At 37.2% G+C, this 22,754-nt stretch overlaps 1 protein-coding gene across 10 annotated transcripts in view; it reads left to right on the top strand.

Moving 5' to 3' along the window:
• Positions 1 to 22,754, top strand: part of SCUBE1 (signal peptide, CUB domain and EGF like domain containing 1) — a 210,023-nt gene that overhangs the window by 99,903 nt on the left and 87,366 nt on the right. For 7 of the 10 annotated variants that reach the window (XM_085232512.1, XM_085232532.1, XM_085232540.1 and 4 more), the window contains exons 5-7: positions 10,341 to 10,466; positions 16,888 to 17,004; positions 19,868 to 19,957. In XM_085232512.1, the coding sequence (XP_085088638.1) occupies positions 10,341 to 10,466; positions 16,888 to 17,004; positions 19,868 to 19,957 (333 nt within the window). The remainder of the gene's footprint in view (positions 1 to 10,340; positions 10,467 to 16,887; positions 17,005 to 19,867; positions 19,958 to 22,754) is intronic. The other 3 variants (XM_085232527.1, XM_085232519.1, XM_085232490.1) reach the window with 2 other exon arrangements.

Genomic DNA, 22,754 nt, shown 5'->3' with positions numbered 1-22,754 from the left:
TCAGTTTCCCCACAGAGACCATTGGAAAGGGTTTCAGTGAGCACCAGCTACTGTTAGTAGCTCTACAATGTGGGAAACAGACAGGTTTTGCCGAACTTCTTGCAGATGATCCACTGAAAAGTCATCACACAATCCCAGTAGTCAGTCTTAGCCAACCTAGGTTGAATTTCAGCATGTCCACAGGAATCACTGTCATTTTTGGCAATTTTTGAATTTATTTCTTTTCTATACATCTGTTTTTTTCTCTGCTAAATTAACCTTGGTCCCATCATTCACTTAATCTTTCTGTCCTCTTTTCTGAAATTACAGTACCTTTGCAGAACTGCAAATCTTTGCCTTGAACGCTGAAAGAATGAAGTTGTAATTCTGACACATGCCTATTTTTAAAACTTAATATAAAATCTCTCTTGAGAGCTGGATGACAGATTTGGTTTTCCTTGCTGCCACTTGGAGCAGGAGCATTTTGTCAGAGATCAGACTGCAAGCCTGCCTGATGAAGATGATGTCCCCAGGCATGTTTTATATCCAAACTGGAAACATATGTAATTACTAAATAAACTTAAAATTGCTTATTTTGTAATATACCAGCAGCTGTTTCCTTGTACAATGTCCAGAGCTTATCCAGCCAACCTACTTAATAGGGTAGAATTCTGCTTTATTTCATCAGTTTGCCTACTTTGTTTAGTTTTTGTTTCAACCTCTTTTGAGGTGAGTTGGAATCACTAAAATAACTGTGTTTTCCTAAAGCTTTAGGTAGAACCTAGCAACTTATTTCGGAAATGAAGGTGGAAAGAAAGTCCTGTGTTCCTTTACTTAACAATATAAAAAAATTTAAACCATGAAATAGATTATTATATTTCTGGCATACTTAATACAAGATTTCTCATTTAGTTGCAGTAGTCTGTTCCTAGATGGATGCTTTGTACCCATTACATTATCATCATCTGAGGAAGAGTAGCTGTCCTGATCAGTTAATTCCATCTTCTGCTTTCTTGATGAAGACAGAAAATCTTGGTGGTTTTCTTCTTTTTTTTTTTTTTTTTTTTCTCCTGTTTTCAGGTAAGAACATGCTTTCTTTTGAGATGAGAGCATCTTAGGCTGTCACTGGGTAGCCAAGCTCACCAGATGTTCTTTACCTCCCAGAAGAAGGCCCTTATTTGTGAGCCAGAAATGTTCATAAGGTCTGATGAAGCTGTGCAGCAGAAAGGTGAAGGTCAGGTCCACGCTGTTGAAAAACAGTCTTTAGGTTCGATGGACCCACTATGTATTTCTTGATGGCAATTCGCTTGATTAGACAAATGTTATTTTTTTCATTGCTCTGAATCATGCAAGATACTTGAGTTAAAAGGCCAAAGCAGGAATGCTTTATGTAGTATTGTGTAGATGGGGAGCTGCTTTCCACAAGCCAGCAGGAAAGTTAACTGTATACTTATTTTGGATAGTCAACCATATATCAGTATGTATATGACCAAAATTTACATGCGTAAGTAACGTTTGGCTCGAAACAGCTGTCTTGCACTTCTAACGTCATGTTCCTGTCTTAATCAGAAACATGCTGTGTTTTATTTTCAGATAGAGTTATCCAGAAACTGGAAAAAAGTTTTCTCTGTCAGTCTTCTAAATTTCTTGGGCTTTGAGTGTGTTTCATTGTAGTCATACTTTTTGTTGCCGTGCTTCTGTTTCTTGTATAAATTTTTAAAAACAAAAAGCAACAAAAAAAATCTTAATAATTTAGTAAACAGCTAAAATAAGATTGTCTGTTTCATCTTCTATTCTTTCATTTCTCTGTGGCTGAAGATATATTTCCCTCTTTCTGCTGCCAGTCATTGAGAGAATGACCATAAGTACATTCCTTGTTACATTCTGTTTGTTACTATATGGGTATGATAATTATATTATGTATTATTTTATTTTGGTTTGATACCTGTTAATTTCGATGAAAGCTACAACAGATGCAAGAAGCACAATAACACTGTTTGATAGAGCCAATTCTCAGCTACAAAACACTATTTATATAAACATAGTCACCACCATTAGCTATGCACTTTCACCAACATTGAACAATAGCTTACATGCTTTAGACATTAAAAAAAAAAATCTGCACCAGCTGTGCATGGGTGGAATGCAGCTTGTCTTTTGTGTCACCATTGCTGCTGCTGATACACACCTTCCAGTGCCTCACTGTGCTCACATTCACTGTTCTGTCTCCATAAAAATCCACTGTTTGGTGTCCATAAACATTCAGTGAGCACTGAGGAATGTCAGTGGGTGCCATTTTTCTGCATGGAGGCATTCAGTGACACCTCTCTGCTTCATACACGCTTCCATGTCAGATGCCATTTTGTCAGGCTGCCCCTCTGCTACCATCTGTCACATGGCCTCAAAATGTAATGGAGTACTGGGGGGAAGGTTCAGCCTCTACTGCTATACCATCAACATCCGCCTCTGCCATCATGGGCCAACATAATAAAATGGCAGGCACTATTTTCAGAGTGACCCTCATAATACATATGGGATACAGTTGAACTGCAACAACTGAACCTTATACACTTCATTACTATCATTCCTTCAAAGAGCAGTTCTCTAACCCATACCTGAAATTCCTGACGATCACTAGTAGCAGTTTCATAGCACCACATGAATCCCCTGCTAGAGCAAAACTATTTATCCATTATAATTAAGATGGATGGAAAGAAACTGACAACAGTTGCCTGTTGTTTCTGTTCAAAAGATTTATTTCTTTCTTTAAACTCAGGGCATATTAATAAAAGGTATGTACAACAATAAATAATAAAACACACTATCTCATTTGAGTCCAGCAATTTAGAGGCTTGCATATAACTTTTTTATTGCATTTTAACTCTCATAGAAGCTATTAGAATACAAACAGATACGTATGAATTACGTAAATTGTCTACAACTTTTTCATGATTTTTTTAATAAGATTAATTTTTTATTAAATGAGTACAACTGTAATAATAGATTTTACTGTGTACCTAGTGCTGAAATTGGAAAAAAGAGAATACACTGTCATTTTGGGGCATATAAGCGATACACAATTAATGTATATGTCACTGCATTTATACGGACTAAATTATTATATGGCTTAAGATTTCTTATTCTGTTGTTTGTTTGTTGTTGTTTTTTTTTTAAACTACATTCAGCATATTTACTCTGACAATACCTTCCAAGTTATTCCTGTATTATATCTTTGGCACAATTCTAAGTAGTCATTTTCAGGTAGTATTTGGAACCAGCACAATTATTTGGAACTTATTTAAAAAAAGAAAAGAAGGAAAAAAGCAGAATAGGTAGAAAATATGCCAACAGAGAGAGCAATAGATTATGAATCACAGAGTAAAATAACGTCTAGAAGTCTCAATTAAAATGAGAACAGTGTTAATGAAAAATAATGGCTGATCAGCATATTAGTTGTCACAGTCAGCCTGATTTAAGCACTTTCAGAGCCACTGAGCTGAAAACATTTCTAGAGCATAATACAATGGAGAGGTCATTGTATGAGGCTGAACATTTTGCAGAACAGCACTATTAGGAGATTTGTGATAACTAGATGGCAGACTGGATTAAGGTAGTAGACTCGTACCCAAATCTCTCTAATGCCAAAAAACAAATAAGTTTAGAATGTAAGTCATAAACAATGTCTGCCACTCTTCCATGAACAATCCTTTGTAACTGAAAGTCAGGAGAGAAAAAAAAAAAAAAAAAAAAAAAAAAGAAAAATGCTATAGGAGGTTTCTCAAGTCATATTTAAAACACTAAGAGGGGATTTAGTTTAATTAGATTAGTATTATTCTTTTGTTAGTGGCGTTTTTCATCCTGTTTGTAATGTATTTTCCATTGGATTCTGTTCTGCTGTCTTTTGTAAGGTTTGAACAGTTTTTGTTGTTTTCCATCAGTACTTTCAAAGAGAACACATGATTTTGTGCAAGGCTCTGAAGATGACTTGCATAGCAGCATGTGAAATTAAAATATTGCTTTAATTAATGATTAACATGAAAAAGCTATAAACTTTTAAAATATAAGGCATTTTAATATTGGGACAATAAAGTAAGGATTCTGTTGTTGTTCAAACTTCTCTTTTATCAACCTTTAGTCTTTCCATTGATTTGAGAACTGTGTTTTCTTACCTGATGTATAGTCACTTAAGTTGGAGGGCAGGGATGCCATCCAGAGGGTCCTTGAAGGCTTGAGAGTTGGTCCCATGCAGACCTCATGAACTTCAGCAGGGCTATGTGTAAGGTCCTGCAGCTGGGTCAGGGCAGTCAGAAGCATAGATACAGGCTGGGTGGGAAATGAATTCAGAGCAGTCCTGAGAAGAAGAATTTGGTGGGTGAAAACATCAGCATCAGGTGACAGTGTACTTGTAGCCTGGAAGACCAGCTGTATTCTGGGCTGCATTGAAAAGAGGGTGGCCAGCAGGGCAAGGGAGTTGATTGCTTCCCTCTGCTCTGCCCTTTTGAGGCTCCAACTGGAGTACTTCATCCAGGCCTGGGGCCACCAGCACAAGATGTGGAGCTATTGGAGCGGGTCCTGAGGAAGCCAAAAGGATGCTCAGGGGCCTGGAGTACCCCTCTTGCAAAGAAAGGCTGAGAGAATTAGGGTTGTTTAGCTTGGCAAAGCTCCAGAGCCTTCCAATACCTAGAGGAGGCCTCCGTGAAGGATGGGGAGGGATTCTTTACTAGTGTGTATAGAGAAAGGACAACAGATAAGAGTTTTAAACTAAAAGAAATTTAGATAAGATGTTAGAAAGAAATTCTTTTCTCAGAGGCTGGCATAGGCTGCCCAGAGAAGCTGTGGATACCCCATCCATAGAGGAGTTTAAGGGCAGGTTGAATGGGGCCCTGGGAAGCCTGATCTAGTGAGTGGTAACCGTGCCTACAGCACGGGGGTTGAACTGGATGGTCTTCAAGGTTCCTTCTAGCCCAAGCCATTTTGTGATTCTATGAAAGTTGTGTAATAAAAGATACAGTTCTGCAAATATGTCCTGGTCAAGAGTAGAGCAGAAGATATGTTGTCTGTTATTTGATCCCAGCTGTGCAGCAGCTGGAGTATAACTGCTGCAGGTATAACCTTGTACTGTCTCGGCAAAGGGCTAGAATAATTCCATAGGTATGTCCACTCTCTTCCATGGTCCCTGCTCTGTGTGGGCCAGCTACACGAAGGAGCAATATATGAGTCATGGAGTGCGTCTTATGGAGCCGTGGCCTACCTCCTGACTTGTGGCTGATGGCGATTAAGAGAAAAGCTTCAAAATGCATTTAAATGAAAAGTGGTATTCCACTCAGATATTTCCACTATCATGTTGTTTTTTGTTTTTTTTTTTACCTGAAGAATTAGTTTTCTCTCATTTCTGCATATCAACTTGTTTGGCCTTGATTGGACCACTTGCCCCCAGAGAGAACAGGGCATGTTTGCTGTAGATGTACACTGTAGCTACTCAGGAGAGAAGCCTCCTAGCTCCCTGCAGGTGACAATGCCAGTAGGTCTAGATGCATGCTGCCCACATCCCCTTTTAGTTGCATTTCACTGTGGGACCAAGGGAGGCTGAACACCAAGGCGTGTATTGGTATGTTTTTTCCATGCCTTTATTCATGCACTACTAGCTCTTTAGGTAAAAAGCATGGGGACATTAGATTGCTCCTAAATATAAAATAAAATAAGACAGAATTTTGTAGCTCAGAAAGTGAAATTAAGGCGAGATAACTCAGATATTTTACTACTTCTGATAGCACGGTGGTGTGTAGTCAACAGACCAGTTGTTTTACTGCCAGCACTGCAATCTGTCCAGTTCCAGTATAGGAAAATATGTGAGATGTGTATGCATTTGTTCTTCATTGTACTGTTTGGACCACATCCTGCTAAAGAGAATACCTAACAAAGGAATTTTTGGAGCATTATTCTCTTCCACTCACTCACATACACTTATATAGCTACTAAACTAGTATTAGGAAGGCATTTTGCATATTTTCGTATAGTGTAGTTTGATTTACATTCAATATCATTGAAGATTCAGTATTAAATTCAAAAAAGACTCAATCTCGTGTCTATCTGATGTGTAAATCTTATGTGTTTATGTGAAAAGATATAAAAGACTAATCAATATATACATTTTCCTATTAAAGACTAATGAAAATCTTGTTTAGAATTTTTTGTAATTTAGTTTTTCGAGCTTTTGAAAAATGCTGAAATATAAATGGGAAGTTTCACTGAGGATGAGGTTCTGAAAAATAATGGTGCTGCATTTCACCAGAAAAAACTTCAGCTTCCTGAAACAATCTCAGGTTCTCAGGTTTAGCTCCAACTATCTGATGAGTACCGTACCTGAAACAATTAAGAAAATAACGGAAATATTCTGATATTACACAGAAGTAGTAGTATTAAAATCTGCTTTGCCCTTTACTTTAGGTTCAAAACGCAGTAATTCCACTCGTAGCATACTTTACATAATCTTAGCAGCGTGCAATTTCTGGCTTGTTATTTTTAACAGTGGCAGATGTTGAGTATCTGTAGGTAAACACCAAAAATCACTTGCTTCATTACACTTCTGGGCCATTAAATATCTTCTCTCATCTGTCTAATTCCTCTCTTCTCATTGCCTCAGCAATGTGATTCAGTCAGGCATGTATTATCTTTCCCGGATTCTTTTCTGAACATAGCATAGTGAGCAGGAATACAGTTTGTCAAACACATTGTGTCTGAAAATCTTTGTTGGTAGAAGGGGAGAGAATGAGATAATAAAATGCCTCAAAATCTTCAGTAATGTGGTTCCCAGGTTTCTTGTATCTGTTCATCAAACAAAATAGTCACACCTCACTTTTATGCATAGGACCGTATAGTATAGTAAAATGTGTATTTATGTCTTTCAACAGCATCTGTTGTCCAGACTGCAGTTTACAGTGAAAAAACTGTTTTGTGTTTTGGCAAGTTTTTGAACTCATCCATGCTAACATGGTTCAGTCTTAGAAGATGTAAATGTATCTGTTTATAATCTTCGTTTTTGTAGGCAATGAATTTTAAAGTTCTAATTTTCTTGTAGGAGATATTAGCAAAATTCCCCATTCTGACAGGCGATGTGTGTTTTTCATTGCTCTGCTAATATAAACTTCTCTGAAGTAAAATCAAGCAGAGGAGATAACTACTGAAGCTGCTATCTTCTGTCAAACTGAGGAAATCCAACTGACTTTCTGTAACATTTCCTTCTCAGAATTTTGTACGCAGTTTCCTACTAACTGTTTAGCATGTTACTTACGTGTGATTAAAAACTATTCTGCACTCTGACAGAGGAACTTTGCCCAAGTCATCATAAAATCTTGAGATGGGAGATGAGCTTCCTTGGTCCCAGCCAGGCAGCTCTGTGCTAGCCAGTGAGGGTGGGAATGAACTTGGCCTTCTTCCATTTCTACTCATGACTTATTCAGTGTATCCAGTCTCTGCAGATGTAGGAGGAAACCATCCACCTTGGTGAACTGGATGACAGTATGATTTCAGTCTTTGAGGCAGGTTCTGTGGTCCTGGTGTCTTAGATTCTGGTATGTGGGCCAGTATGAGGGTGGTCCTGTGTAGAGCCAGGAGTTGCACTCAGTGATCCTCGTGGGTCCCTTCCAAGTCAGGATATTCTGTGATTTCTATGAAGTATTTGATAAGTGTGAGACCAGCACAGAGGCAGTGTGTGGAGGTGCCAGAAGTGACAGGTGTGCTCATGTAATTTGTGTGAGATTGTTTGCACCTTTGGAAGCAAAAACCTTGCAGCCCTGATTAAAATAAGTGTGTGTGTGTGTGTGTGTCTGTGTGTGTGTGTGTGTGTGTGTGTTTGGTACATCATCACTGCTTGTTTTACTTGAACATGTTACATTGAGTTGTTTGGAGAAATTGGCCTAGAGTAGGAAGAGGTAGCCATGATACCAAGTGATAGATGAGCAGCTGAGTCTACAGCAGTGCTGCATTCAACAGTGTTTTGAGGAATACATGCTGTTTTCATGGTAATGAGCTGAGTTATGCTGTGAACTCTCTGTCAGTGTACTCTGAGAGAATTTGTCTCTCCTTTCCAGGTCAAATACCCAAGGGTAAGTCTGGGAGGGCTTTATAATGCAAATTTAGCTGGCCTTCCTTCACACTAGCAATGTTAGATGCTGACCCACAAGGACTGAGTTCAATATTTCTGTGAATATGTGGGATTTGAATTAACACAGCAATGAAAGCCTCTAAAAGCACGTTCAATGTCTGTATCACTTATATGGTTTAGAAAGCTAAAAATGCCCCTATTGTGATGAAGAGAAATCTGATAGATATTGCTCCTTGTCTTAAACATTATCAGGAATCCACTCCTGGCACTTGGATGTTTGTTGAACAATTAGAAGGTTTTTTTTAATATAATCCAAGAGAAAAAGAGTAGTGGGTTTGTTGGAGGTTGTTTGTGCTTATGGTGGATAACACAGATAATTGAGCTGTCTAATAAATAGTGAAAAAACAAATCCAACCAAAATTGCTTATATATAATCTTAGATGAACGCATCATCTGAAAAATAGATTTTGTGTGTTATGAAGTATACAGCATATTAACAGGCAAATGAAAATGCACTGGACAGTAAAAATTGTTACATTTATTTGTAAAACAAATAACAGTAAGCTCAGTAGAACTCAGATAATCACCTGTTGGACAGATAACTTCCTGAACTACCCTAGACTATACTTTGAATATTATATTTTCATGATATAATAGAATATGGATTCTGAATAGGGATATTACAGGTCCTATGTTTCTACATGTGCAAAGACACCCTACATTCCATAGTAGTCTTCGTTGTACTTGCCCCAAAGGAAGTATATATTACTAGCTTTACTACACTGTCAAATTTCTCATATCTCTGTCTTTTCCTTTTGAAATGGGAATTTTTATAAAGTTGTAAACAAATACAGCCTATATGTACTTTCCATTATCTTTTCTTCTTTTGCTTCTTGAAATTAATGAGGTTCTTGTAAGCTCATTTCTCTAACTTGTTGAGTCTCATTGAATGGCAGCATAACCCTCTGGTGTATCAGCCACTCCTAGTTTTGTGTCATCAGCAGTCTTGCAGAGAGTACACTCTGCCCTATCATCTGGATTAGGCACGACCAGCCTGCAGCCTGTGGGCTGCTTGTAGCCTGGCACTGCTAGCAATGTGGCCCCACAAAATTGTAAAGTTCTAACATGATTACATGATTTTTAGACATATTTTTCATGAGTTGAGTGCATGTAGCTTGAGTATGGACTATGCAGGCAACAACAGAGATGTGGATGGGTGCAGTGCAGTGCTGACTTTGCCTCTCATGCCTGCCTCAAGATAGTCAAATCAAAAGCTGCGTGTATTGCATGTTGCATGCATTTATACTGCTTGGCAAGTAAAATACAATGATTGCTGAGAAAAATATTTTGGACAGCCACAAAGATGGTGAAGGGCCTGGAGTATCTCCCACACAATGAAAGACAGAGTAACCTGGGTCTGTTCAGCCTGGGAAAAACACTATGAGGGGATGTGATCAATGTTTATAAATATCTAAAGGGAGGAGGGAGGTGAATGGATGTGGGCAGACTCTTCTCAGTGGTGAGTAGAGATAGGACAAGGAGCAGTGGTGTAAAATTCAGGCGTAGGAAGTTCCATACAAATATGCAGAAGAACTTCTTTACCATAAGGGTGAAAGAGCACTGGAACAGGCTGTCTAGAGAGGTTGTGGAGTCTCCTGTGGAGATATTCAAGAGCCATCTGGATGCCTACCTGTTTGAGCTATTGTAGGGTACCTGCCTTAGCAGGGAGTTGGACTTAATGATATCTTGAGATCTCTTCCAACCCCTGCAATTCTATGATTTCAACTTGCCTACATGTGTGTCTGTGAATATGCACAGTTTTTGTTATTAGGCAGACATTTCAGTTTTCTTATTTAATAATTAAACTTAGTCAAATATAAAATTGCCAAAACATAACAATCAGTAAGACTTCTGAATGCAGACTAGTAGAGTATTGTCTATTAATAATAAATGAAACACATGGCATTAAGCATGACTTCTCCTTTGTGAATCCATGCTAAAAATATAGATGGTGATAATGAGTAAATATGAAATAGAGCTGTAGTTGATCCCAGGCACAGATATTTTGTCCCTCATTACACTGTTTTTTGGTTGCATATGTCTTTTCATCTTCATTTCCCTTGTAACAAGAGCATGGTCTAGATGCAAAATAAAAATTAAATGGCAGAGAAGCACTGGATGTGTATAATTAATGATGATTATTCTGCAGTCTTATTTCAGTACTGATGCTTTCCATTTTTCTTTTTTTCTTTTACAGAGGGTATGAACTGTATGAACAAAGATCATGGGTGTGCACACATCTGTCGGGAAACGCCCAAAGGTGGGGTTGCCTGTGAATGTAGGCCTGGCTTTGAACTTGCCAAAAACCAGAAGGACTGCAAATGTAGGTAGATGAAGATTAAGTTTCAAATGCCCCCAAATGTCTTATTTTCTTCATTATTGTTGTTTTCCAGAAGTCAAGAAATCAACTTTGTTTTGGACAAAGGTGATTTATGATTTTAGTAATGTGTCATTTCTGTCAACATTTTACTTGGGGTTAGAGAAGAGGGATTGAATAACAGAACTTAAGCAGTGAGCTTTTTAGCAAAAATGCTACCAACTTTTATATCTTCCTATGAATGAAAAAAGTGGTGGATCAGTTTAATCCAGGCCTTCCCTAAAAAGCAAAACAAAAAAAAATGACATAGAGGATTCCAGCTTTTGAAGGTCCATAATGATGGATGCACTGATAAATCTACTAATAGGTCTAATGATAAGTACACTGCAGCTATCAAAATATTAGTGTTAATTTCTTGTTTTTTAAGAATAGAAATGTTTGCTGTAGTCTTGATTCTACTTCACACGGGGTACTTTTCTTAAAAGTGCTCAACTATTTCATATGTATTGTTCTTAAATAGGAAACTCTGATGTATTCTAGGAACTGAGATACTGATGTTCATTAGCTCACAAAATTGGAAGCTAGAATTGTTCTGTACAGGTTAAAATAATTGGCCCTCTTTAACACTTTCATCTGAAAGCTTCTGAAGTGAATAGGTTTCTTTCTTATGGCTGCAGTGAGTGTTAGATCTGACTCCAATAGCTTGCCTTTCTACCTGACAGCTTTGTGATATACAAAAAATAAAAAATAAAAAAAATGAGAGTAGCAATGAAGCAACATAAAACATATTGTGTGCTTTGCATAGGAGTAACCTTCTTGTGCTAGCCTTTCTTCTCTAGATTTTTTTCTTCCCGAATTCTCCTCTGTTTAAGCATGCTTAGATAACACTAGTTCTAAAGTATGAATCCAAAAGAATCACCTTTAAATATAATCAAGAAATCCTACAGGATATTGTACAGCCTGATTACTTTTCAATAGTTGAGAGGCTACACAAGGCAGAAAGCAAAAATGCAGAAAAATTGCCTTTATGGTCATTCTCATTTTCAGTGTTTATTAGAAGCAAACATTGTGTGCTGTTAATTGCAGTGCAATATCATCTCCATTGGTGAAGTTGGAGAGGATGTTTATTTATACTGTTTATTGTTTCTTTTCCACAAATTTGTACATTCCTTAGGAATCATGTTAATTCTTTCCCACAGTGAAATGGTGAGAAGAATTAGGGCCTCTTCTGGAATGGTATTTCTAAATACCATTCTACCATTTAATAGAATGAAATACTTGAATTAACTAAGTGCCCTGTGGTGTTCAAATTTTAGTTTGAATTATCTGAGATACTGAGATTTTTAAGACCACAGAGCTTGCTGCAGAATACACCAACCCCTGAACTCACAACACATCATGCAAATATGTTCCAGAGTGGTGTTTAAAATAATTGTGCTTCTTGGCCTTCCGTATGCAAAAGTGCCTAAAACTGTATCCAGATAGCCTGGCGCAATAACTGTAGGATTGTAAAAACCTACTTATCAAGGTCTATATCTGAAACAAAATCTTAATATTTAAAGAAACTAACCATTTCAGTGGAATTTACTTGAATCTTGAGCTGCAGCTTTGCAATTAATTAGTTGCAATTAATTAGTTGCAATTAATTAGTTGCAATTAATTAATATGTTGAAGGAGAGATGCTTGCCTCTTTTCAGCCCAGACAGGGTCTGTTTCCTTCGTAAACATTGAGGGTTTCAGACTGATAGTATCTGATATACTCTGGTATAATCTTGTGTGAAGAGGTGGCAGATAACCATTATGTCACTAGATGAATTTTAATTAACCAGTTTGCAATTGCATCAGAATACTTGGAGAGAGTTTCAGAAGCCCTAAGTATTGGCCCCCAAATCCACTACTTAGGGGGCATTTCTCAAAGGAAAAAAATACGAAAGCATAAAAAATAGGTGGGATGGCTGTTTTTTATGCATGTATCATGTAACTGTATCATTGCATCCTATATACATGATTACTTATCACCTTATCATATAATTTCATATTAATAAGGCGATCACTATTGGTGTCTTGCTTCTTTCATGATGGATGTTGCTCATTAACAAGGTTTTTGTTTGATAGTTTCCTTCATAACTCATTGCCATGCCTTGCTTGCTGCACAGTGTTTAAACTCTATCCTGAACATAAAATTTTTAATTTCCTCATGGATTTTCCCATGATACTCATTACAGTGATATCAGAGTGCTACTTAGGCATTGTTCTTGTATTTTTAGAACTTTCTTGTCAAGTTAAAAAGTACTGTTTTGCCTATCTTACAAATGGGAGAAATGCTAATGTCAAAGTTATTTAGTAGCAACAGCTGATGAACAAGAAATACTCAGAACACTGTTCTGCATTTACAGCACTTAGGATCAAAGCCAAGCTCCCAACAGCTCCTTGCAGTGAAGAAGAGTATAATATTAGTAATCTGTAATAGATGAGATTCATGTACCTTGCCAAGCCCTAAGTAGGATTTCCATGTCAAGGACAGAAATCAATTACAGTTTTATAGGGCTCTGTTCACTGCCATCCTTTCTTGACAGTGGGACAAGGATTCTCCAGCTGTTTCCACAGACCTTACTTTCCCAGTTGTGCATAGAACACTTTGAATAAAACAGGAATGTTGTCTGCTTAATTTGTCATTAAGCTATCACAACACTGTAAGTCTTATGTGCCAGAAGTCTGGTAATTTGTAGCTTTTGAATCCTTAATACTGCAACCTTAGTGTTTTTTCTTAATGTTAATTTTAAACATGCATTTTCTCAGTTACAAAATAGATCTGTATGCTACACTAGGAAAATAGAGAAGCATTCAGAGAAGTGGTGTCAGAAAGCCAATTAGAAATACACCAGGCAGAATCACACAGATCCAGACACAATTCCTTAGCAGAGCTTCTTCCTTTAGATTCAAATCAGCAGTAAATTACCATCTTCTGTGTATACAAACCATTAGAAGAATGTGCTTTGTTAGTGATTCTCTTTGATACTTGCTTGAAGCAGAAATGTGAGATTTTAGGAATAGAAAATTTGGTTCCAGATAACATTGGAAAACATTGAAAATTGCTTCCTCTTTCTATATCTGTATCTATGATCAAATTTCAGATCCTACTCATGAGTTCGATAGCACTAGAATTTTTTTATAAATATTTTTCCTTCAAACATGGACAAATCAAGGCATTTTTTATTAACTAGCTCTATCAATTTTGCTGAAACTTGAAGAAGTGAGAAGAAACCAAGAGCAGATACATATGCATGCCAGTTTTAACCTAAAGTACATAGTTTTGGCAGAGTTATAAGCAAGTGAAAGCTGAATCTTTTAATGAAGAATACTAAATAACCTTAACTACAGCTATTTCTACATGCTCCCTTGTGTAATAGTGTTTAAGTGAGCAGGAGGGCCAGTCCTAAGTAATTTCAAGAATCTGGTCTAATATGTTTGCAATAAAATGTTCTGCCACCTATGCCTAATTGCAGCTTTTCAGGTTCTGCTGACAGTTTCAGCTATTCACTGTCAGTACAAAGATTTCCAGAATGTTAAAATGTAAGGCTATGCTACAGTAAATGGTGCAAACAGTAGTGCATGCATAGATTTATCTCAAAGAAAGAGACACCCATTTATTTATAGAAATCACACATTTAATGGCCAAATTAGTTAAAAAGTGCTGCGATTCATCTGGAATTGTAATGTATTGGCTCAGTCAATATGCTGGATAGCCATGTTATCATGTAGTTTATTACAAGAACAAAATTTCTAGTTCATTGCAAATCTCTGGCATCTAAGCCACGGTATATATTTTATCTACATGCAGACATGATCAGGAAGTCATTGTCTGAGGATTTTTTTGGGATCAATGGGTACTAAATACTAGATTTGATATTTGCTCATATACTCTCCACATAGTCATTATGGTGGGCATGCTAGATGAAACATGAGAAAAATGGATGATATCAAAGTTCAGAGTAGCAATGGAAGCTCAGTAAGTACTAAGATCTAGGCTGTAGAGTGGGGCTGAATTCTGGTATTTTCTATCTTCCCGCTGTTTTAACATGGAAGATTTTAAATTACCCAGGGCAGCCCGTTCCATGCCCACCGCCCTGTGGTGCAGCCCCTGTCCCTAACCCCAGCTGCCCCTCCCCTGACACAGCTCCATGCCGTTCCCTCGGGCCCTGTCGCTGTCACACAGAGCAGAGCTCAGCGCTGCCCCTCTGCTCCCTGTGAGGAGCTGCAGCCGCCATCCGGCCTCCCCTCAGCTCCTCTGTTGTAAGCCAGTTGTGCAGAGTATTTCCCTCGAATATGGAAAAGCCATGTGAAGATTTCACCTATTCAGAAATCTCTGTGTATCATATATTTTAACTATCATGCCGTAAAAGCCAGGAGAGGAAGCGCAGCGCCTTGATTGTACTTAAGACACGTGAATGCTAAACCACTATTGCCCATTCATTTAATTGAAACTTGTTCCGTACTGCTTGAAAGTGTTCTGTGCCTGTCAGAAATTACTATTTTGCCTTTTTTTCTTTGCCTCTTCGATACCACAAACTCTGAATGAGCACACACATAGTCTACTGCATAGCTATAGAATCCAAATTTATAGGAAATAATTTTTTAAACAACTCTTTAGGATTTCTCATGAATTTGCTTTAATGGTTTCTGATGATAACAGAGTAGGGCTGGTTATCCCTTTGCTTTTAAATACTTTTGTGGGTTTTTTTTTCCTCTAAGCAAGAGAATCTTTTTACTGTGTCACTGTCACAGAGTTAAGGCTGGATGGAAATTGAAATGACATATTTTACAAATGGATTTCTTTTTTTTATTTTTTTACCAATTTCACTTGCTGAGCTGTCAAGCTCCAGAATTTTAACTTGAGTTGATTTACAACAAACAAACAAGTCTCAGAAGAAATTCAAATCCTTCAGAAAGATAATTTACAAATATCTGTAAGAGACAATTGAAGGAACAACATAAATCTTATGTTTATTGACTGAGTAGAACTGGAACTAGTGTTACATTATGTTGTACTCATAATGTGGCATAGAGAGGGAGCCATGAGAAAAAGATGTGTCAAAAATAATTACTAATCTAAGAACGGACAAAAAGGTGTGAAAGAGGACAGACATAGTGTTGAACAATGAACCTCAGTTTAGATTTTCAAGATATTCAGATCCCTGATTTTAAAATCCTATTAACCATTATCTTGACTTTACTGAATATTCTAACTTGCTGCCCTGGCTCTTGTGTGAACTCACTTATCTGGAAGAAAATTCTGCTAAAGATCAGTATGAGAAAGTTCATCTGGCTAATAGGAGTCATTATTTAAATTACTGAAACTATATCAAAACATCTAAGTCTTCTGAAATTTATAATATAACTGAATAACGATGCATTTAATTTCCCCCGTATCTGGCAATAGAAATATATCCATAAAGATTCTAGTCTAAGTTACCTGTACATAAAAAATATATATTGAATTCAGTTTAGAACCGGTTCATTCAGCATCAAACTACGTGATTTTAAAAGATTAAATGAAACGGGCAAATTAGAACCATTGTATACTAGCTTAATATTTAAAAGCTATTTTGTCAGAAATGAAATCCATCATATGACAAAAGGAATTGAATCTGATCTCTTAATTCTTGAAAACTTCAAACTCTACCTGTCAGGAAAATATGCTTGCATTAATGTAAAGTGTGCTTGCTTTAGTGCTTTTTAACATTTTAATTGCTGAAAGCAGTTTTGCTCTGTATGCTTGTAAGCAAAAGTGACCTCTCCAATACTGTCCCTAGTTGAGGCCAAGTACACCACAGGGCCATATTTGCACTGTATTTTCTGTCTAAGAGGAGAAAACTCCTGCATTATTTTTAAACATTCATCTACTTTAGGAGGACCAGTACTTGAAATAATGGATTTCAGGTCTTATGCGATTCTGTTCTTGCTGTTTGATCTCTGCTTCCTCCACTTAGAAAGCAAAGAAGAAAAAGAGAAAGGCTGTACATAGACTTGAAAATGTGTCTGTATTGGAGACTGCTCATTTCTTTATGCCATATATATCACAGATAAGAAACATAAAGCTTTTAGGAAGAGATGAAATTGGCTGTCCACCCATGCTGAAATTACTAATGCAAATAGACTAGGGGAAAAGTAGCACTTGCTTCTGTTTTCTTTCTCTCGTTTTCTTTACTGCATGGATTGAAAGTTGAGGCATGAGAAAGTAGTGTGTGTAAGAGAATGGGGTTCAGGAAAAGTGTGGAATGTAAAACTGTAAATACAGATGTAATATTGCCTTACATCTTGGTTTGTTACTGCTCTTCTGTATTCTGAAAGGCCCTCAAGACTAATTGGTTTCATTGTCATTTTATTTATGTATACATATATACACATTCATTTGGGGCTTAACTAGTAACCTGTAACTATGGGAATGGAGGCTGCCAGCACACCTGTGATGACACTGATACTGGTCCTGTCTGTGGTTGTCATCAGAAGTATGCTCTGCATTCAGATGGACGAACCTGCATTGGTAAGTACTTCTCTGCAGCACGTTTTATTTCATATTCCTCATAGAATACATATGTGCACATACGTGTATGTGTGTGTGTGCGTGCACGTGTGTATGTTTGTATCTCACAGGAATTTAGCACCATTGCCAAGAGAAGTATGTAACAGCAGTTCCTAGCCACAGGCAAAGCTCATGCTACATATAGAGAGAAGGATTTGTGCGTGTTGTGTTAAAACGTTTGTTAATGGAGTATCCCTTTGTTACTCTTTTGTAACTTGTTATTTCTTTTTATTACTCTAATAATGTTTAAAATAAAAAGGTGTAGAACTTTAATTATGAGTGAAAGTTCAGCTCTTGTGTTCATTTTCATGAGTAAGACTTCCTTGCGTAAGTAAGGTGAGGAAGATGGTCTTCTTTTCCTAAGCTGCTATTGGAAAAAAATTATTCACTGTGATGTGCTTTCCTCCTTGCTATATTTTTTTGTTATTCTAAAATTTACAGTAGTTGTAGTCATTATGCTTTCACTAAGATTATCAATAGGAAAAAGCTATCCAAGAGGCAGAGTATCTTGGGAGATGCTATGCAAACATTTATGATTGTAAAATGGATTATTTGCGTAACACAGTTTCTTTCCACTCTCTGCATTTTTTAAATAAAAAGGGATAATCTTGCGTAATGCAAGTTAGAATTTGAAGATTCTTACAGATCAAAACCTGAAATCCGTAATAGATAAGTATTGTGATCTTGCTGACTTTTTTCGTTTGTTTAATTTCAATTCCTTATGAATTCCTAGTAATTCCCTGAGGTTAAAAAAAAAAAATGGGCACATATTTATCATCTTTTCTCTCCTTTGTCACTACTGCAAGACAAAGCACTTGATCTAAACCCCATGGAAATCTGTCAGTTATCTTTAATGTTCTCTTGGTCAGATCCATGGCATGAAACTCAGGGGCTGCGTGGAGCCTCACTCACTTCTGATGGATTTGATTGCACAAATTTTGTGACGGGACAGGAGCTGTATTGGCAGAAGTAGAGCTGAACAAGGTTCAGCACTGGATTCTGCCGTCCTGTGTTATGCACAAGTTATGGCTCAGCTTGCAGGATCTCTCAGCCACTACTTTTTGATTAACACAGTGGGCTCAGTCTTACAGGCCCTCTGTTTAAATAACCCTCCCTGAAGTCTGTGGCAGTTCCAGATGCAGAGAATTCGCAGGACTGAGAACTTTAAGAGCAGTTTGTATTGAGTGGATAATTGGTCTTCTGTTTCTTAGCATTCACTAATATCGTCAGATTGATGTTTTATATTGTCCAGCATGTAAAAATGGTTTCCAAAGCTGTGTACACTGCACCTGTTTTTCACTTTTTTTTTTTCCCATTTTTGTAATGTAATACATATAACTCCATGTTACATTCCTTGGTCTTGTGATATAAGTCACATATTACTGCCTGTGCTGATTTTCTTCCCTCTAAGTAGTTCTTTCTCTTAGAATACTTTTTAATATTTATTTTATTTTATTTTATTTTACATTTTTATTCCTGCTTTCTGGTGATGGTTCCTGATTGCCTGTCTTGTCTGATAACTGACGTTCATTAATTATTTACAGAGTAAAATAAATAAAAAAAACTCAAACAAAAGCCTCTATTGCAGCCTGATCCCATCTAGAACTTGTTAAGAACAAAACAAAACAACTTCGTTACCACTCAACCATGTAGTGTTGCCACAAACAAAACCTGCCAGCCTCCTCCTCCTCCTCACTTCAGTGATTCCAGTGTTTGCTGTCTTCAGTGGTGTATATATTCCAGTCATCACTGCAAGAATGCAAACCTCTGCAATACCAGAGAAATACTTTTTGACCCTGTCTAACATATTTTGTCTTTGTTTAACTTACCCTTTTATTTTTTATGTTTACTGCATGTGAAAGTCCCCACCTGCACTTTGGTTTTTGTTTTTCTAATTCCTTCTCTGTATAAATCATTTTATTTACCAAGCTGCTGCTTCTCCATTGCTCTCTTGTGTAATAAATTTTTATTTCACTTACTGATCATTTCTTCCTACTCTTGTGACTGTTTCTGTGTATTTCTAATGAAATATAACCAGACTAAATCCTCATTATGCCATCTGAAACTCTTACATATAGGATACCAGAGACTACCTTGTACAATGACCTTTGCTGACATCGTCTTGCTTACTGCATGCTCATAAAATTACTAAACCCTGTTCTGCAACATCTTTTCTAGCATTGAATGTTTAGCTAGTAGTGTTTCATAGACAAGCAGGCAACCAGCACTGCCCAAAATTGTTCTTTTTTGTGTTTGTTTGGTTTGTTGTTTGTTTATTTTTGTTGTTGTTTTTGTTCAATTTGCATGCTGTTGTTTGACTCCTCTTCATGATGTGTCAATGTGTATGAGACTGTGTTGCACCCGTACCCATCCATCACCGGACTCTTCTTGCTCTCTGTCTATCTTGATGTTCTTCCTGCCAACTTCATATCATGGTGTCACCTGTAGTCTGAATCACTTTATGGTGTGTCTTTAATAGTTTGTTAAACTAGCATCCTTGAGTTTTAATTTCCACTATTAACTCCTCTCTGGGGCACTCATGTCAGCTGTCTTTTCTCCAGTAGGAATCCATCTTCATGTATCTGGTTAATTACTTTGTAGTTGGCCATTCTTTTTCCTGCCCTTTTTCTTTCTCCTTTCCCCAGTTTCCCATTAATTTTTTCCTGGGATCTCGAAGGGAATTAACTCTCTAACGGGGATTTAGTGCTTTCATGCCTTGCTTCTTGGCTTTGGCTGTGCCATGCCAAGAAACTGTCTTAGGCAGTGGAAAATTGGGCTTGTGATTAACCAACTGCTCCATGTTTGTCCCTTACTTGTGTTTTAGAGAAGGATGAGGCTGCAATTGAGAGTTCTGAGTACAATGCCACGTCAGTAGCTGATGTGGACAAGCGGGTGAAACGGCGGCTACTTATGGGTAACACTTTTCTTCCACTTCCTTGTTTGTGCTCTCACTTTTGTCTGTATGTGTGTGGGGGGAGGTTCTCTTTTGGTCTCATTTGGTCTTTTCGGTTTTGGTTTGGTTTGTGTTTTGTTTGTTTGTTTGTTTAGCTGGCTTTATCTGTGTGTAAAGGTCACCAATTTTTTTAAGACCTCATCTGTTGTACAACTTCATTTCTTGTTTTTAAACTTTTTTTCATAACGCTGCAGCTTTAATGTTCAATTTCTTCTGCACAGAAAGAAGCTTTTGCCATTAACCTTACTTACCTTATGCAAGCTACTTCCTATATGTGAATTGTGTGTTTGTGTGTATGTGTTGCTATAGGATTCCTAAAAAATCTCATGTGTTGCAGACTTGCCTTTTGACTTAAAAGTGGATGATGGTGATAATATAAAACAATGTTCTATTACATATGTAGTGTTAAATGAATAAGTGTATTTGACTACTTAGAATTTGCAGTGCTTTTGATGGAAATGTAAATATTATGACTGGAAATTGATTTATTTCCTTTGTGTAGCTGGTTAGTAACCACTGAAAGATCTTTCCCTCATGACTAGTGAGCTTCTTTATGTTCATTCACGACTGAAGCATGGCTTGTTTCTCTGTGTTGTTGGAGCCTGAGTGTGGAGAGATGAGGAAGAGAATTGGACAATGTAGATAATTCTCTAGCTTCTCTCAGTTAACCCACTGCTCACCATTGTGCTGTTCTTCTTCATGTTACATGCATGGCCTTTTGGGAACTGAAAGAATAGAGTGGTTGCATTTCTGCCAGTTTCTTTTCATGTGACAGACAGCACGGGGTAGCATAGTCTGCTGAATGAAGCCAGCATTTTGGAGGCTTCTGAGTGGTTTGTCACTCTGTATTTTCAATTCTGATGCCTTAGACACCACATGTAATATTTCTATTAGTTTTTAAGCATAGTGAGCATTGGTGAGGTGTATCATATAATCCATATACAAGATAAGGGTTCTTCACCCATTGGAGAAATCAGGGTGCAATGAAATTCTTCTCTATTCCTCCTGGTAGCTGATTCCTTTCTTAAAAGCATTAAACTTATCACAGACTGCCCTTCTAGCTCTTGGCAGGCTGAGCTCTGGCTGTAAGTGTTTATACCTACCTTGAAGGAGCACCTCTGGAAGACGAGAGCCCCGATTACTGGGCTCATAGTTGCAGTGGATGGCAATGCTCATACAATTTTCATATCACTCTTATCTTGCCACCTTTACTAAACCATCCACTTAGTCATAAGTCAGCAGGCAGTCACCATGTAGGAAACGGCAACGTGTCCTAAGTCAGAAATGGTATTAGATGATAATACTGAAGTAAAATGTTTTCTCTCCTGTGAATGCCTGGTCACATGTTCCTTTATTTTTAGAATATCTGTGATTGTTAGTTAGCAGTTAATTTGCAGATCTAGCAGATCTAGCAAGTGAACATATCCATTTGCTGTTTAATGATTCACCGTTTAAATTGATTTAAGGTGACAAAAACTGTGTGACTGTGGTGACAAAAGCTGCTCATCTTGCTTTCTAAAGGTGATAGTAACAATTTTAGCTCTAATTTCAGTAAGGTCTGCAGTCTCATAGAAAGTCAGTAAAAAAAACATGGAAAATCCAGTCCTCAAAGTCTAAACAGATTACCCTGCCATTACCAGTATGTACAATATGTTTTAAAGAAACTGAGCAACATAGCACGCTGCTTTGGTACCTCAACATCTAATAGAAGTAATTATCTAGCCTGAAGGTATGTTCACACTGCTTACAAGAGTTCAGGCAAACAGAAATAAAAAATTATTATAAGCAACAAGATTCTTAGTTATGCTGAGTCTGCAAGTTCCAAATGGAGTCTAGAAGTAGGTTTTAGGGAGACAATTTAAAAAAGTCATTTTACAAAAATACATTGTCTAACTCTTTGGTACCTCTTTTATTAGCAGATATCAACCAACAGCTTAGAGTTTGTGGACAGGCTGTGTTTTAATAACTAATTCCTTAGAAAAACATTAACTGGAACTGAAAAGAAATTTAATTAGTAAATGTCAGCTGAGTGGGTGGCTTACTATTTAGAGATTTCTCTAATTGTTGTTTTTTTTTTTTTTACCCTGTTTTCTGATTTTCAGAAAATCCAAATCTGTTTTTTTGACTGTCTTACTACAGTTCAAAAGTATAGTGCTTTTCCATGAAATGCAGTGTTTCTTCAGATGCTTTCTAAACAGCCATTTTAGAAAGTACTTGAGGGCTCCTCAGGAAACTTTACCAGCTCTTGTAAATGGACTGTGATTTTTGACCCTGCTGTAGGCAGTCATGGGAGAGTAGAAAAAGTTGATGACTTTATGTAATTTTAGTAAACTGATGAAAGATGCTTTCGATTACAAGACCTGAGTTGATAACTTCTAGGCCCCTGTCATTTGCTGTATTATTAAAATGACTGTGATCTTCGTGACGGTTACAATCATCCCAGGCTAAAAATAATCTTGCATGAGAATACTTTGGGAGGGTGGGAGTGCTGTCAGACATGAGAGCCTATGCAGCTCATTTCACTGCAGCAAAACTGACTGCTTCTGTATCTCATACTGACTCTTGGAAAGGTCTGTGTCCGAGTCACGGAGAGGTCCTGTGACTTGTGGCTAAATCTTAAATAGAGAAAAGTAGATAAAATATACTCCAGTCCTTGCTGTTAGATGTATTTATTTTTTAGATCTTGTGAAGCAAACCAGAAACTGTGAGAAACTTTTCTTTAGAACCACCCAATGATTCATAGGAATTTTCATCCAGT

Source organism: Meleagris gallopavo, chromosome 1 (assembly GCF_905368555.1).
Source record: "Meleagris gallopavo chromosome 1, MGAL_WU_HG_1.1, whole genome shotgun sequence".
Classification (NCBI taxonomy): Eukaryota; Metazoa; Chordata; class Aves; order Galliformes; family Phasianidae; genus Meleagris; species Meleagris gallopavo.
Note: the sequence above shows the minus strand (reverse complement) of the source record. Positions and strands in the feature narration are given on the sequence as shown.